The 18,462-nt window shown below is 38.5% G+C and overlaps 2 protein-coding genes across 4 annotated transcripts; both read right to left on the minus strand.

The window, feature by feature from the left end:
* Positions 1 to 253: 253 nt before the first annotated feature.
* LOC115921273 (zinc finger MYM-type protein 1-like) lies at positions 254 to 1,579 on the minus strand. Its single transcript, XM_030978594.1, has one exon. It carries the CDS (start codon positions 1,577 to 1,579, stop codon positions 254 to 256), a length of 1,326 nt encoding a protein of 441 aa, XP_030834454.1.
* A 5,017-nt stretch (positions 1,580 to 6,596) lies between these two features.
* On the minus strand, positions 6,597 to 12,174 carry LOC115920968. Of its 3 annotated transcripts, XM_030977793.1 has the most exons (5): positions 11,784 to 12,166; positions 10,550 to 10,692; positions 10,219 to 10,287; positions 9,502 to 9,597; positions 6,597 to 8,702 (listed from the first exon to the last, which is right to left on the minus strand). In XM_030977793.1, the coding sequence occupies exons 3-5, from the start codon at positions 10,275 to 10,277 to the stop codon at positions 8,438 to 8,440; spliced, it is 420 nt and encodes a 139-aa protein (XP_030833653.1). In that variant the 5' UTR covers positions 10,278 to 10,287; positions 10,550 to 10,692; positions 11,784 to 12,166; the 3' UTR covers positions 6,597 to 8,437. The 3 variants fall into 3 exon arrangements, 2 of the variants coding, with proteins under 2 accessions (XP_030833653.1, XP_030833654.1); XR_004062633.1 differs by lacking the exon at positions 10,219 to 10,287 and having other exon boundaries at positions 11,784 to 12,174; XM_030977794.1 differs by lacking the exon at positions 10,550 to 10,692 and having other exon boundaries at positions 11,784 to 12,167.
* Positions 12,175 to 18,462: the final 6,288 nt, after the last annotated feature.

An 18,462-nucleotide genomic window follows, 5' to 3' on the forward strand; every position in this document is an offset into this window, starting at 1 on the left:
TAAATAACTCCAAGATCAGAGAGCCGTTGATTTCTCATTGTACTCCGTAAATAGTTCTTGATATACTTCATTGCAGAGAAACTTCTCTCGCATACAGCCGAAGAAACCGGTAATGTCAAAGCCAACTGGGTCGTTTTCCGCAGATTGGGTAAACTAGCCGAGGGTATCAACTTTTCCATGCTGGAAAAGCTATTTGCATTGTGCCTTCTAGATGAATCGGGGGTGCTGGAGTCCTTCTGTTTATTGCTGATGATTAATTTTGTCTGGCCATTATCATTTCAGCCTTCAGTAGCTGAACGTCCACATCCAGAGAATCTGTGTATAGTTCAACAAAGGGTTCGACAGCAGAGAATTTGAGGAAGTTGACAGAGGAAGGTGTCAGTAGCGCGTCAACACCTTGCATGATTGCAATGTTGGATGCAGAGAAACGCCTGGTCATCTCAGATTTGAATGCATCCAGTATAGGGAGAAAGGTGTTGACACGAAGGTCATCAAGGAACTCAGCACTTGACTCAGCCTCTGATTGACTCCGATGACCAGTCGAAGCCATGAGGAAACTATCATCAAAGGTTCGTTGCTTCCTCCGGCGCTTTGGTTGCGGCACTGTAGGGATGTTGTTGTCCTCACAAATCCGAGTGATATCTTGCACTAAATCAGGCCACCCAGATGCCCGTGTTTCCTCGGCAATTGATATCACAGAGTTGATCATGGTCACAGCATTCCCTAAGTTGGCGTCATTGGCTTGCAAGGTCTCACTGAGTGCCTGGGAGTGAGACAGCAATGTCATCAACACTTCCAAGTGAGTGACGAATGAAACGCTCATCGCTTGATTGAGAAGTCCTCGAGCTTCAACCACGAGTTTCGGATCTCGTTTCGATTCTTGTGAGTCACAGAAATGCTCCAAGACCTCAAGTATATAACTATACCGCGTCTTCAAAGTAGAAAGCGACTGGTAACGACAAACCCACCGCGTGTCACTCAGTCGGACGAGTTCTTTAACTCGACACTTGGCTCGTTGCTGGTAGTCTACAAAAACTTTATGGACGAGGGAACGGGTCATGAAGACGTACAACGCTTCCAACAAGACAAAGAACTCGCCGGCAGAACTCACGTTTTTACACATATCCACAAGGACCAGATTGAGCCTGTGCGCATGACAGTGGACATACTGGGCGTTCGGAAAATGTTCTTTCAGTCGTGCTTGTACTCCACTCAGATGTCCAGACATAACACTCGCACCATCATAGCACTGGCCCACAATGTCAAATTTTCTCAAGCCAAGTTTACCAACTTCTCGCACTATCTGGTTGGAAAGTGACTTGGCGTCAAGATCATCTGCTTCATGAAAGTCTAAGAATTCCTCATGCAAGATATGTCCCTCTGCTTCTTTGTATTCGGCATATCGCAAGCAAATGCTGATTTGTTCTTTCTTTGAGACGTCTTTACTCTCATCCACAATGATTGTGGCCAATCCTGCAGAGTTCACCTCCTCCGCAATTTGTTCCCGAATTATTTCCGCTGTCACGTTCAGGAGCTCATTCTGAATTTCGGCGCTGAGATAAGTAGCATTGAGAGGCATCGTTTTGATTCTTTCACCGAAAGCAGGATTGGCATCACCGATCAGAGAACACAGTTCTAAAAAGTTCCCTCGATTAAGTGAGTCCGCACTCTCGTTATGACCCCTCAATGCTATTCCCTGTCTTGCGAGGAAAATGATTACTTTAGAAATCTGGGTTATGTATGCCCAGTTTTCCTTCACTATTCGAGAGTATTGTCCGGATATTTTGGAAGCAATGCTGCCTTCACTCAGACTTTGAAGGTAGTGGTGCCATCTTGAAAACGAAGTCTTGTGGCTTTCACTTTCGCTGTGCTTCCTAAATTTCTCGATAGCCTTCTTCCATTGATTTATCCCATTTTCAGTGAAATTGTGTTCTTTGTGACCGGATATTGACGGGAAAATCCGGCAAGAGTAGCAGAAGGCAGCATCACTGATTGCGGAGTATTCCAGCCAATTGTTTGTACCAATCTTTGTTGAACGATCGATTTTTCCCACCTGTTTTAACTTGAGGGAATGACGCTAGGATTGGTTGTTTCGGTCCAGAATCCTTTGATCCTAAATCCAACAACCCAGCATTACTCTCAGCCTCACTTATCAGTTTCACATCACTTTCCGACGATCCAGCACTTGTTCTACTGGATGGACCCGGTTGCAGTGTTACTGATGATTCTCGCAGACCTCCCTCTTTCAATTCCTCATGTTCCTCTCGAAATTCCTCTGTTTTGCGTGATTTACTGTCACTAAATTCCGCTCCTGATTTACCCCGACTCGTGAATCCAAATTTAAAAAGAGACATTTTTCATTGTAATACTGAAATAATTATCAGAGCAGTGTATGTAATCCAGCGTAGTCAATAGTAGTGGCCAATCATAAATCCTAATTAATGTACTGTGTATCTATAGATACTGCACTGTACAGTACGTACACACCGAAAAATGTCCATAATATACAACTTCACCTTACGCGCATATAGTCAAAACAATGAACCCATTGTTCAGTCGGTAGATTCATCCACACAGGCTATTATGTAATTTACTTTCGGAATGTTTCAGTTATCAGAAATTCTGAAAAATGGCTGCTTAATGTGATATAGGTGAAATGAAGTTGAAGGCATAATAAAATAAAGTTATGAAGAATGTGTGAAGTAAATAGTATAAGGCTTTTGTTTTCATAATAAAAAAAGTTCAATCGATCTTGGAAATTTTTTGGGGGCACGTGCCCCCCCGTGCCCCCCCCCCCCCCCCCCGTGGCTACGCGCCTGCCAATCAAAACAAATTAAGAGCGAAAGAAGGAAAGGGAAAGAAAAAAGGAAAAGAGGAGATAAAGGACAGGGGAAAAGAAGAAAAGAAAAGAAAAGACAAGAAGCCAACAAGTTGTGGATCGGGGGAGGCAAAATTCAAACGTGGTTTATTTCTAATTCCATAACCTTACGGTGACTTACAAATGTTGCTAAATGATGGTCATTTTACGGTAATTTAATGCCTAAAACCCCTGAAATTCTTGGGGCTCCGTCCCCTAGACCTCAAGTCAAAGAGTGTCCTGCCAGTGTCACAAAATAATATGGTATCAAAAAATACTCACCTGACGGTAATAAAAACGCCTTAAACCCCTGAGCTTCCGGCGGCTCTGCCTTCTGGACCAAACCAAAGGCCCTAAAGCGGGCCCCTGAATGTTTATCTGACCGTAATTAAACGCCTAAAATCCCTGAGCTCCCGGGGGCTCCGCCCCTGAACCCCATGCCAATACGTGACCTGCCAGTGTCACAATAAGGTCCCCTCCCCCCCCCCCCCCAAAAAAAAAGAGAGGAGAAAAAGGAAGAGGACATAGGAAGAAAAAGTAGCAGACAAAGAACTTTTTTTTTAAATTCAGACAAGGATTAAGAGTCGAGAAATCTACAAAGAATCGTCTTCTTTCTCTAGTAATATTTTTAAAAAACTTCAAAGCTTCCACGCTTCGCGCAGGAGGGGGGAGGGGCAATTGAATTCAGACATGGATTAAGAGTTCATCTTCTCTTTCTCTAAAGGCAGGCTTTACTACTTCAGCCAGAAGGGATTAGACCGCCCAGCGAGCCAGCGAGGTCACTGTGACAGGTGGCTATCTCATTAAAGGAATAGTTGAGTGTTGGTCAATACTCACATTAGCGAACGAAACTATGATCTAAACATAAAAAACATACAATAAATGTCTAAGAATGCATCATTGAAGATATAAATCCGAAATATTACATTAGAGTGAATTTATATGCAAAAAACCTGTTCGACTGCAAATGATTTTATTTATCAAAAATTTTACTTTCGAGGCGTGTTCAGTGTAATTGTATAGCGCCACCTCTCGGTCAAGCGGCAGCACACCGTGAATTTTCGCCAAGACGACGATCGGATATGGGCGTGCAAGTAATATCCGAACCATGTCTATAGCGCGCTGACTGATTTATATTGTACACATTATGGTATGCGAAGCCTGCACATAATTGCATGGTCTGTGGTACTGGTAGCGCTATTGTTTTTGAGCGCGATATGCGAATACTGTATGTGTATGTAGTGCGAGTACGCTCGACCTAGTAGTAGTGTATGTGTATGTATTGTACGTCGTATGACCCAGTTGATTACTTCTACAGTGTAAAGAAAGTGGCTTACTCTATCTATCAACCAATATGTGAGACAACGCAAGGGCAATTTTGTATTTCGTTTGTAGGAACAAAGCTGTGGAATGATCTCCCAGATGAAATTAGATTAAAAACATCGAGGTTATCTGTCCACCTACCTTCTATGTAAATGACGTGGGCCTTCGTTTTTCCTTTTATATTACTTGTCTTCCTTTTATAATATGTGAAGAGTTTCATTCCAAAAGGAGCCAAATCCACTTTGGGTACTTCTGAGTAAATTGCCTTTTTTATTTCTCCACTTTCCCTTTAGCCATGTATACCTTCATGTTGTTATATATGTTGAAGGTGTCACCCTGCATGGACCTGATTATCTGCCAATAATGATAAGAAAAAATCTTCCCTTCGGCTTTTCTGATGTTTACTAAATTTTTTGATTTTTTATTTTCGTGGATTTAGCTCCTTTTGGAATGAAACATGTTATTGTACCTAAAAAATAAAAAATAAATCATATTTTCTCAATAAAGTCACTGAAATTTTATTCAAATTTAGCAGCAAACCTTTCCTTTTAAATAATAATAGTGAAATCACACATAAATATAACCTTTCGAAAAGAAAGTAAACAACATTATTACAGTTTCATTCCAAAAGGAGCTAAATCCATTCAATTCCAAAAGAAGCTAAATCCATGTTTCATTCAAAAAGGAATTACTAAATCCACATTTTTTTTTTGGCACATATCGCACGACAACCAAATGCCCTAAGATGTTGATACCCACTTTGATAGAAAAATAAGGTTTTACAAAATGGAAAAATACTAGAAGAGAAAAGGTAAGAAAGAGTAAAGACGGATTGAGGACGGTAAACCCCAAACAAGAGACTACCCCAGAATCCTCTCACCGGCACCAGAGTTGCCTAGGCCAATGATGGCCGAGAAGATTGCGCAATGTACCGCGCCGGTCTGGCAGGAAGGTGCCAATTGCGGTGAGGGGTTTTCATGGACCAGTAGATCTGAGATTATATTATCCAAAAAAAAAGAGATGAATATGAATTGACAAATAGTACCAAAAATAGAAGAAAAAACAGAAATAAAGTGAAAGGCGTAAATATTCTAAAAAAGAATGAAACGCCGATAATACCAAACAACAACAACAACACAAAATCTAAAAATTTGATAGAAATCAGAAATAACTGGTGGATTTTTTGTCTTATCATATGTTATAGGTCCAGAGCGACACCTTTAACATATATAACAACATGAAGGTACATGGCTAAAGGGAAAGTGGAGAAATAAAAAGAAATAAATTTTAAAAAAATTAAAAATTGTTGTATCAGTATACTATAATGAATAACAGTAGTGAATTAATTTAACATCTTACTTGATTCATACTTGTCCATAATGCAGTGTTTTTCAGTATTCTTATTTTGGTACTGCATGCAATTGTAAAGTTTAAACAAAAAAGTGATTGTAACTTCTTGTAAATAAGTTGTGTTCTACAGTGCCTGTGTATTGCATGACCTACGTCAGTACGTGATAACTTGTAAATGTGTAAAGACATAAGATTTTAATATAATTATAGTAATGCTAAAATGAAGATACATAACATATTTTTATGGTGTACATTGAAAGCTTTATTCGGCCATAACTAACAGTTAAATTTACACAACATTATTGAGATGAATACAAATTATAATTGCTGTACTGAAGGCAATATTTAAACGTGATGTTGATTTCAACCATTGCATACAAACAGATCATGTGTATTAAAAAAGGCACATTTTTATTTAGCATCTATCGCTATGACAACTTTAACCGTCGTCATTAAGAAGGAGCAATATACTTTATTTGTATACCACCATGTCTTGTTACTTATTAGTTACTGCTTATTTATATACATCTTATCTTGTGTCTTTCATAAAAACTTGACATACTCTATAGGCAATGTGTAGATAAGTTTACCAAAGAAAAGTATCTATAACAGTAATGTTTCTACGCGCTTGACAAATATACTATTACCCCGGTCATTTGATTCAGTGCTTGCCCGCACACAATGTTTTGACTAGTACGTGATCATACAAATTTTGCCGAGAAACTGCCTACTAATTGATATATTTGGTAAATTATTATATCTATTTGGACTTGATAGATATAACGCATGTGTCGCGCACTTGTGCGTAGTCCCATATACATCTTTCTGTGTACAGTGCTTGTAACTTTACCAAGACTGGGCCAATTTTTTTATCATTTCGATGATTCTAGAACCTTGCAGTACACACCAAGACTTATATGCTAGATGATCAACCTTCTCTGATCGATTCCACAACAATCCTTTCACAATGCAGTCGCATGACCATAACTGGTTTTATCTTTTAAGTTTCACATCTTACTTTATATATAAATGCTTTAAAAATTGTCTGAGTGATTCTTTTCCTTAATGTGTACGAGTATACATGTATACATACTCCATATCGATCTCAAATCCTGAATCATATCAGTTTCAGCACAAAATTAAGTATAGTTAGGTACATATATGTCTTTCATCTTCCCTAATGCTCGACTATGAATATCACCTCAAGTGATTAACATCCAACATAAGGTTTTTCAAAAAAATAGCACAGACATTTCAAAACTGGTCATGTCCTATACGCACACAAAAGACAATTCTGCGTTGTGTGTACTGAGTTTCATATGAATCGATCAAACTGCTTCCGATAGTTTGCTCACATACTTATTTTACACACTGCACATGCATTGAGTTTTATACTGTTATTATAATGCCTCATCAAAGATACCAAAACTATAAAATTGCTAAAACTTGGAAAGAATATGCTCCACAAGATTATTAAAACAAAATTGTATTCTTTGTGCAAAGCTTGGTTACCATGGAGGTACCTTAACAGACAGACACAACAAATGTGTCTTGCACACCCTCGGGTCAATCGGTATACCAAGTTTTATTACAATTTGCAAAAAAATTGGAAAAAATTTGACCCAGTTTTTTACAATAGACCAACAGAAAGACTCGCCTGCCCAACTGTATCCTTATTCCTTTATACACCCTTTCAAACTACAAAGTAGTTACAGGCAGCATATCTCTTGATGGTATAACCTTGAACCGCAATACTTTGGCGTTGAGCTGATTCACGTTCATTGATTCAAATGATGCATGAAACCAACTGTTTTGCTGTCTTGTGATCATTTCTCTTTTTCGCTTGCATTATTTTAGTCACATTGATTGCATTAAACAAAAAATGAAGACTATTTACAATAAGATATTCTACAAATCTTTCTTCTGTCCATGTTGATTTTCAACAGGTTCCAAAGTATAGTCTTTTTCATGATCGACTGTCACCTCAGTTACATGCACAGTCACTAAAACCAAACACATTGTTGACTCATGGTTTGACCTCTTGGCTGTAAATTTTATAATTACTACCGTAACTTCTTCAAGGAATATAGGTTGCCAAATAGATACAAATTGAAATATCCACCATTTCCACATGAGCAAGCACTGATTTTATCACAAATTATGAATTGTATAAATCACATAGAGCTTTTATACACTGATGTCACAATTTGTCTTTTATATTCCTACATTTCTTCCATTTGTAAACTTGCCAACCTCTTATTGTAATACAATATACAAGTGCCAAGCATGGTGGCTAATCTAGCAACAATAACAATTTATTTCTGGTACATGTATATCATGTGTTATGTGATTTTTTTTCTCCAGATAACCACATCCCCATGATCCCCAGGGACACTCTAGTATCAAGTTTGGTGGTATTTTGTCAAAGGGTCTCTGACATATCAAGAATACATGCTCGTAATGCTAAGCCATGCAATCTTTCACCTCCGGACCACAAAATCATTAGCAACCAAATGAGTCCAAAATGTTAAGTTCCAACCAATCCTCAAGATAGCCTAAAAACATGCCACATGGACAAATTAAATCGAGGCGATTAAGAGTCTTGCATGCAATCATGCAACAATGAACCTCATTTGACCTTTGACCTACTTATGTGACCTTCAACTCCAGAATATCATGGAGGCCAATAAAGGGCATCTACCAATCAAGTATGGTTACAAACAGATGCAGGGTTGGAAAGTTAGCAACCCTAATTGATTTTTGCAGGTAAGATTTCACATTAGACTTCATTCAAATTTGTGTACAGTCACGGAGGATGGACGGAAGGACGCCATTTGGATCCCTTAGTCTCTGCTCGAAAAAAAGCAGTTCTCAAGTCAGACAATCCTAAATGTTCACTACAGAGGATTACATGGATTTCTCTAATCGGCCTAGTCTCCTGGCTAGGATCACATCAACTTGTGGTGGAGGAAATGGTGCAAGCCGGGGCCTTGTGTGTCTAGGGTCATCAGGGAGCAGAACAGCCTTCGAGAACAGTGGTCCTTGGTCCTGTTCTCTGCGTTCCAGTATCGCACCGATGAGTCCTTGTACATACATGTAGGGGTAGGTCTTGGGGACCTTCTCCTTCCGGGCCACGTAGTTGTTGGCACGCTTTGACCATACTGCAACATATCTGTATCATAAAATAAAAGAACATGCAAAATGTAACAAGTTGCATTATACGCACACTCATTCTTGTCAATTGGAAATGATTCATATCTCTTAAAGATAAACTTGAGTTCTGGTAAAAAAAGAAAATGAATTCTCACAGAATCTAACGAAACTTACACTGAATGTTCAAGATTACAAATAAATGTCATGTGCCAAACAATTTTGGAAGAAAATGTATACTGGCTGAGTAATGAGCATAGAAAGATAAGGAAATCAGGGTAATACTAGCCCCGACAGGCCGACACCATGTGTGTTGTCCCATATACATCTTTCTGTGTAAGTGATTGTTACTTTACCAAAACTCTGCCAAATTTATGATGATTTTGATGACTCCAGAACCTTGCATTACACACCAAGTATATTATTACACTGAATCCAAGTCCGCATTTAGGGTCCAAAATCAGCAGCATGATTGACAAACCATCAGCTTACAGTCCGTCATCTACATAATTTAGATGTGCGTCGTGTACAGGGACAACTTCTTTAGATGACGTCATATTTTGGCGATTTAAAAGGGGCGTTCCCAGGAAGGACAATTAGATATTTAATAATTTCCCCAAAATTGATAAATTTCATGGGAAAGAACTGCCAATTCGGATTGCCCTGTCCAACTACACAGGGAAAACAAAAAATCATGTTTTTTTTTTTACTCCACCCACTTTGGATTGCCTTGTCCATCTAAAAAAAAATGTACAAATAAAAATAGGAAAAACAAGAAAGAAAAGAAAACCTTTTTTTCTTTCTTTCTAATTTCCACTCACTTTGTATTGCCTTGTTCATCAATCTGGTCGGGCCTGTCCTTGTGTGCCATGTAGTCGATGACCGCAAGCAAATTCCTTGCCCGGTTTGCTGGGTAGCTGGATGGATAAGACAAACAATTGGTATTACCACTACCATGATGAATGAATAGTAAATGCTTTAGACAAATCTCAGACTCATTGGCCCGTAGTCACAAAGGAGGTTTGTAGGAGGTTTGTACAAACCATGGTTTGACGATGGTTTACATCTATGGAATGCTGCTCGCATACCGTAAATTGTAAATTAACATTGTTAACAAGTATGGAGTTTACATTCCTTCTCCATCAGTTTACAAATGGCATTCCATAGATGTAAACCTTGGCCAAACCATGGTTTGTACAAACCTCCTTTGTGAATACGAGCCATTCACTTCAGTTCTGGATTTGTGTTGTAAATTATTGACTCTTAATTAAAGGTAGTTACATTTCCCTGCTACAACCACTCCAACTTGACTTAACATCAGGTACCGACACAAGTACGATACAAAGTCTGCTGTTTCAAGACTCTGCATGCATCCAAAAGTGATTTCAGCATTTATATAGATGTCATTCATAATTTCTCATTAACTTTGCTATTTGCTTCAAAATATGATATTGTAACTGTAACCGTACTGTAATGATATGTTTCAACTTTTCCACAATCTTACTTCAAACATACAAAATGATACTAAAAATACTTACTCAAAGGAATACCGCTTGGAAGCATACATCAGTATATGGTTGTGGAAACACTCGAGCATGCTGGTGTGCCTAAGGAATTATGAAAACAAAATAAAAACTGATATAAATGATAGGGCATTTCATTATTTTCATACCACAAAATCAATATTGAAAATCCCATGTCATACACATGAGCAAATAAGATGCATTATCTTGACCTGCTGATATGTCCCAATTTTATAGGTCATAACCGAAAAAGAGCTCAATCTTGCAAACATGTACGTAATGAACGCATTCTCATTAAATTCCTCTCAATTTACAGAGCCTTTCGTACATGTATACAGAATCCTACCTGAAGCGAGCAAATCAGCAGAGTAGGCCAAGTTCTCCATGAATTTGCGGTCAAAGGTGACTTGTACTATTCACCTGCTAATTCCCCTACTGCTGCTTGGAATTTCTTCGCTGGGGATGGATTGTGTTGTCTGTTCTTCATATCTGTAAAAAGTGAAGAAACGAAAGTCATTCACAAAGTAAAAAACATTCAGATTTTAAATCACCAAAAGAAATTATTTTGAAGATGGCATTCTCTAATAATTATCACAGCTAGCCAGATTTGGAATTTGCATGACTAATAACTGATGCATTGGTTCTCTGTCATGTATGTGAAGTTGAGACACTCTTTGGTAGAGATAAATATAGATGAGACAGTCACATCTCAAGCAAGCTATAGTATAACCTTGTCGACTTTTAAAAAGAGCAGGATGTTTACCCGGTTGACTAGCCCTGCACGTCATCATTACAAAGAAAACTGCAGTTGTAACGAGGGACATTAAAGGTAGGGTCTATTACAAAGTTTTGGGAAATTTTGAAAATTGGGTGGATAGTGATTCTTTACAATTTTGATATATTTGGATGCCCCTGTGGAAGTATTATAAGCACTAGAAAATTTAGCTCCTAAAACACTTCTGCTTTCGAAAAAAATTGAATATAAAAATTTACCGGTGCTCCCGGTAAATTTTGATAAATTTGAAATAGCGCCTACGGTCGTACAACGGTAGCTGCTACCATAAAAATCCCGGAATATGTAGTTGTGATATATAATTTCAAAAAGGTAATACTCATAGCCAATCGGTCAATTGTAGCTTGTTGTATAGCTGAATTAATATATTGACCTTGAGAGAGAGTTATAGTATAGGCCTACCCCATAAAGAGATTATTATTTACAATTTCATCACTTTAGACTCGATTTCAACGCGACAACGTTCACTGAATATTGTAGGATCGCATATCGCATATGCTTCCAATATTTTCATTTGAACCAAATTCATCCGGAGGTCTAGTGGAGCCAGACGTAGTCTCAGTGGAACAACCGACGATATAGAGACTGAAGCTTTCGGTCTACTGTAGACCTAGGCTAGACTATCAATATCATATGATTCATGAAATCTGAATTAAAAATCCAAGGCAAGAGATAACAAAACGTAATTTCTTAAATTTGCCGATTCCATGCATCTAGTCTCTAGACTAGATCAAATTAAAACGGTAGGCCTACCCAATGCAGTGGGGCGTATATCATTTCAACTTACCTCTCAGTGAGCTGGCATGTCTATTGCATCCTCTAGACTCGGCAACGAGAAGGCCGCCTGCAGCTCGCGAAGTTTCTCCGCCGTACCCTGGCCTTGTTCACAGCCACTCCCGCGCCTCCTCTGGGCCGGATGGTCGAGCTGCCATTGCTTGTTTCTCTCCTTCCTCTTACCGTCTTACTTAGTCTTATTCCGATTTAGCGTAGCCTTAGCCTTGTCCTTAGGCTTAGCACTAGCTGAGTCCGAGTCGGCCATCGTCCGTGACCTCGAGCTCCTTTTCCAATCTCGATCTCGTTATCGTATTTCAATCAAAGCTTGTCTGTAGCTGTCTAGCGTTCGATCGGCGCCGGTGATAATCTGATATGAGCTGTGTGTGTTAAACTTTACGTGAAAGCAGCGTATTGGAAATGATCAGCTGTACTGTATTACTAGCGCGCGGTCGGATACCCGCCTGCTAGCTACCTGTAGTACTGTACGTACCAACGAACTCAAACACTCGTTGTAAATACGCTGGTTGTTAAATGACATAGAGGGAGCTAAACACGTAAATTCAAAAAATAAACCGTCGAAAGTCAAAAGTGATGTCCGGACGTCAAACACTTTTATATAATGTTTTGAAAGCAAATTGCACAACAATTAGAGCATTTGATTTGGAATTATTATCATCTCCCATGTTTTTTTCGATGATCTTTCATATGGTACTGAAATAAACCAAATTTGTTTTGGAGGGGCACTTTGGAAATTACCAATACTCAACTATACCTTTAACTCAGCTCTCATTTAACATAAAGAAAAGAGGATCATGGGGGACCAACGGGCACCGATTGGGGAAGTTTAATATATATAGGGAGCAAGTAGCTACAAGTAGGACAGTGTGCCTGTGACGTTTCTTTAGTAATCGCTTTTTAAAAGACTCTTGAATTTGGCCGCTTTCTAAAGACAGATAATTAAGATGTGCGCTGGCCGGACAATTATTGATATTTCTATCTTTCCTTCTAAATCACACACTTGTATTCTCGACATAGCTTCTTTTTTCTTTTTTTAATAGAGCTATAGAATTTCCATTTTTAACGAAAAAAATACACTCGAAGAAAAACTGTTTATACCTTTTACCCTTTTCTACTATCAACCTATTTACTCAATATATTTACAGAAAATTCATTTAATAAAAAGCTATACGACAATATATGCTTCATTGCCTTGCTTGCCGTTGACATGTTTGTTTTTATTATCTATTCAGTCCCCAAATAACTGATAGAGATATACGTTAGATTTATATTTTCTAAATTCTTCGAAAAACAAAGTACCCCTGATTTCTAGACTGAACTCTATCTTTCAAACGCAACTCATCAGAACTTGAAAACATGACGGCGGCATATTATAATATAATATAAATATTATCTGTCTCGCCTCGACTTGACAAAGATAATATTATCTCCCTCACCTCAACTTGACAAGGATAACATTTAGGCAGGCATATTTAAAAACAGATCATTTTGGCGGGCATAGTTAAAATCACGACTTTACTTTCAACCAATCAGATGGCAGGATTAGGAAAGATTCTTAAAGTAAGGTTTATAATAGGATTTATATCATTGAAGCATGACAAAAATAAACACAAATATATGATTTGGGTATAATAAACAATAGGCGAGCCATATAAAATAGCAAATCTTATGTTGTTACCAAAATTATTTTTTTGAATATGAAAATACAAGGCATCTAATCCGTTTACAGGCAGGATGCATCTACATGAAGTGAGCCCACATATATCCACGGTACGACTGGTCTCTTTATTGAAAAAGGCATATCAGAAAAGAATGACCACATATTTGTCTCTAGTGACAAGTTGTTATTATTGTTTTGGGGTTTATAAGGCTGTCCAATCTGAAAAGATTATTTTCGCAAGGCTATACTGTTTTTTCGAGTTATTTATCAGTGATCATAAGATGGCGCTGTTTCTTTTGCTCTGACAAATTAGATTCTGCTTTATGAAGATATCATTTGGAAGGATGTGGCGGTGAACCAGGCCGCGGGGTGGCTGGGTCAATTAGGCCGGCGGGGGGCCCAGACGACCTCATTAAGAAGAGGCTCGGCTTCCATGCGAGAGGCTGGAATTTGGCGGCATATCACTGTCCTCCTGCCGGCGGCAGCCAGGCTGAACTCATGTTTTCTAGCTTTTTCCGAGGCTCGGTTTCCATTCGAAAGGCGGCAGCCGGCGCATGCTTTTGGATGCCATTTCCTACCGCCAGCGGTAGCCGGCTCAGCTAATTAAAAAAATGCAGCCAAGACGCATAAGTGCAGTTAGCTGCCGCCGGCTGGTATATTTATTTTTGACGCCTCGCCTAAATAGTTAGGACCCCAAACTAACAGAATGTGCATGTTTGCCCCAAAATTGGTGGTGCTTGAGGCCACTAGGATTTTTACCATGGTAACGAATTAGGGAACATTATAATTTGAGAAAAATCTCATTCATTTGTAATCTAGAGAGTTAAACAAAAACAAGTATTAAGGTATGTCAAATATAATGTATTTAAGGATATTATGTCCCTTTTGCAGCCAACATTAAATTGTGTAGAACTTTGCACGAAATATGAATATGTCATGTGTGTCCTATCTGTGAAATTGAACCGTTAGCAGTGTCCTAATATTCAAATTGTGCAAGGAAACTTGTTTACTTTCTAGACTTCACTGTCAGACACCATTGAGTGACTGACTGACATTTTTTTCTTCGGTAATAACGTACATAAAATGAGCTGTAACAGGTACATGAGTATTTGTCTACATCAATAACCCATTACTTGTAATGGCCAAAAGTAAACCGATGCAGCACAAAATGTACGACCATTCGGTTCGAGGGTCTGAAAATCAGACTTTTTACTTAGGTTATTGCAATCTCTTATGTAGATTCAACAACTAATGGTTGTTTTTTCCTACAAAAAACATTTTTTAAGCCCTTTCGTTTAGAGGGAAGTTCTAAATTATTAAGTTGTCTTTCAAATGCCGTTTGAATTCAATCTTTTCGTTTGGCCTGCAAATGGTACATAGTACATTTAAAGCCTCTCACTTGCAAACATCCCAAATTCGAGTTATTACATGTATCGGTCATGTTTGAAAAGGGCTGTTGCTATGGAAACAGTAAAACAAAATGATATTTACATTATTTTTCTTAAATAATCTAATGAAACACATTTTATTAAGATTATAAATGTTCAATTCGACCTACTCCCGATAAACTAAGCAGATTTTCTTCCAATGAGGATACATATTATCACCAAGTTTGAACCCCATATCTCTGGTGGTCCTCGAGATATCGCAATAGCAAGGCAAAAAACTGGAATTTTAGAAATTGACCGGTATAAGGTCCAATCCAATCCAATCCAAAAGATATTTGATATAGCGCCTTTTCCTTTCAGTTACAAAGCGCTGCACACATGCTCGACAATGTTTGGGCCACTTAAAAACAAAAGTTAGACACTTCTCAGAGATCGGCAAAGTATATGTAGGCTGGTAATAAAGTAATTTCTAGCAGAAAAGATGTGACTTGAGTAGTTTCTTGAACTGGTCAACAGATGAGGCCGTCTGCACAGCAGTAGGTAGTTGGTTCCACAGTTTTGCAGCAACCGATGGAAAAGACAATTCACCAGCACGCATTCAAAGTCTTATTTATTCTTTCATAAGATTGCAGGCCTACTAACCCCGGCCCCCACTCAGTGTTATTTAGGGTACGCGTATGCTCGTTCCGTCTTTTAGAAAGCACCCCCTTATCTGAGGAATGCCAATATTTCCGAACCCCCCTTTCGCTGGCTATTCGCGGGCTATTTGCGGGCTTTTCCTGCCTTGGAGACCCCCCTAAATACGGAAAAATGCTCAATGTACCCCCCCCTAAATTCGGAATAATTTCTTAGGAGTCCAAAGAGATGAGAGAAAAAAAAGAAAAAAAAAACCCTTTTTAAAGAAATCTCCGGGTGAAAAGTCAAATACACCCCTTTTTTTTTGTTTACAATTCTTGGGCCGGACTTTGCCGCACGAAAAGTACCCCTTTACCGGACATTTTGGTAACACGCATGCGGTCATTCCGACCCCGGTGTGTGGGGGGGGGGGAGGGGCTACTAACAAACCCCTCAGGATTGGTTGATTTGTCTGAGAAGATTTTGTTTTCGGTCGCAATCAGTGACTTTACAAATCTTAGAGATTTTGCTTGTTTAGTTCGCTTGCTCACAGATCAATCTTTGGAACATCACACAAAAGTATGGCGCTGAGTAACTTCGGTCACGAGTGTGAAGAGAAAATCTTAAAGTTTATCCTTGATAATTTATAACCAAATTTAAATGTAGGGTACATATATATATATATATGTATACACCAATGCCTAAAAAATTGCAGGTTTAGCTTTAAAAAAAAAAATCGTTTAGTGTACTTACATTAGGTGCACGCACTCATCACTATTATCATAACGGAAGCTCACAATTGCAACGCGAAAACAGCTTCTTTCTTGTTTGTACACTGACTGTATGTATTTGCTTTTCTGGCAGAACCAACATCGCGAACTCTTGTTGGAGTATTAAATGTATTAAATGTAAATCGCATGTTAGCTCATTATCATCAGAAACACGTGTAAGGTAAACAAAGCATACATAAAGCAAGGCACCCATACCCCTGCGTGAAGAGGCAGGTATAAACCAAAACCTAAAATGCAGTCTTATGAGGCTTATTTTTTCCCACTTGAGCTCAGGACCCCCAGTATGAACTCATTTTCATACAGCCAATCAGAGCTCATCTTGTCAATAACAAGCTTTACGCGTGCTAAAGATGCGAAATTCAAGAGTTTGCAGCATATTTCAATACCTGTATATATGCAATGGTCGAATATATATTTAATGGCGCCTCTTTAAAAAAGCTACAGCCTGTATAGAACTCGACACATGTTCGTACATACTGCTTAGAATATTAGACGCTGTGGATTTTTTTAATACATAACGGCCCGAATTCACAAAGGAGGTTTGTCGACAAACCTCCTTTGTGATTTCGGGCCCAAGCGTCTGTGATGAAAACCTTGAAACTTTTGTTATCGACACAATGCCCAACGCTATTTTCCCACCTGCAGACCTACAAGCAAACACAAATGCAATACCGGCAGAACTGCATTCTCAATGACCCACATAATCCTCTGCTATTTGCAAAAAGTCGGTATAGATAATTGTGGAAGAAAGGACACTTTTTTCAGAATAAATTATGACATTCACTGTGAGAAAATTTTATATGTTAAGCGTATGTGATTTCAACCCTGAAAATTTTGTTTTCAACACAATACCCAAAGTATCCCTTTCATATATGGTACTCTGAGATTTAATAAAAACAACACAAATTTAAAACAAATTACCCGCCGAAACTTGATACTAGCTTAAAGGTTTTCTTGATCATATCTTTGAAATCATATAGACTATTTTGATATGGCAATGCATATTCTTACATCCTTAAACGACGACTCCATGACAGATTTCGGGTCATCGGTTGAGTGAATACTAATTTTAACAAACAGAGATAAGAAATGACAGCGATTTCAAATTATATGCTTATACATGCTCTTAAAATTTATAGTTCAAACACCGATCCCAAATCCATCACAGGAGACTCACTTCAAACCACTCTGGCATTCGTCATTTGCTATCTACACACGTCCCAGACATTTTATATCCTAAATTTTGCGAGGGAGAGAAGGGAGCGAGTAAAAAAAAAAGAAGACATTGTTAACTCTTATCATGCCACAGTGCCAGGTTGTTTTGGAGATAATCTGATTAACGCGATGGTTCCATGAATAGCGACTGCAAAATACACAGCACAGTTAAATGAGCATGAAAAAGAACTTCTATTGCGAATGCTGCATTGCACGCACATGGCACTCAAGCGATAGCTCTTTTGCATGTACAAAGCACTATAACGATAGCGTGCATGCAGCCGTATGACATGCTATGAGTTAATACATTCAAAATATTATTTTGTAATCAACATACTAGTTAAAACGTGAACAAATGTGTGCGGGCAAATACATGAATTCCAAAACTCATGTATTCGGTCACCTCGATACACGATTATGATGATATTCGGCGATTGCCCAGATGTTGCAAACGAGTGAGGGGAATGAGCGTGATGAAATAACGTTTTAGTATAAAAGATTGAAGATATATTTGCATACCTCGCTGTGAAATGGAAGGATACCTCGTTGCCCGCATAAATGGATGTACCCAGGCACTTGGCTGCCTGAAGCCAACTTGTTTCTAAATGTTTCCAGAGAGTGAAGACAATGATGAAGAAAGACTATTATTTTTTTTCAAAATATTATCGCCTCGTGAAATAACATACTCTCGCGGTATCTAACCTTCAGTTTTCATGAAATGAACGTTCTTTAATCAATATCTTTTGGATATAACATGATTTCTCTCGTGGTGCCTCTAAATGTTTTGCGGCACACCGCACAGTAGGCCAGGGAGGAACCAAAGTGCGCCAAAACTCATGTTTGCGGATTTATTTTTTATAAATCCAGAGGAAATGTTTAGATTTCCAGGGAATTTTGCTTAAATTTTATTACCAACATTTTCTCTGATGTATAAGCCTTAAGTTGATACCAGATTTGGCTGCCCGATTCTGCCCGTTATTATGTAAGAGCCGTTTTCCTTGCAAC

This window comes from Strongylocentrotus purpuratus, unplaced genomic scaffold (assembly GCF_000002235.5).
Source record: "Strongylocentrotus purpuratus isolate Spur 01 unplaced genomic scaffold, Spur_5.0 spur5_scaffold_1, whole genome shotgun sequence".
Lineage (NCBI taxonomy): Eukaryota > Metazoa > Echinodermata > Echinoidea > Camarodonta > Strongylocentrotidae > Strongylocentrotus > Strongylocentrotus purpuratus.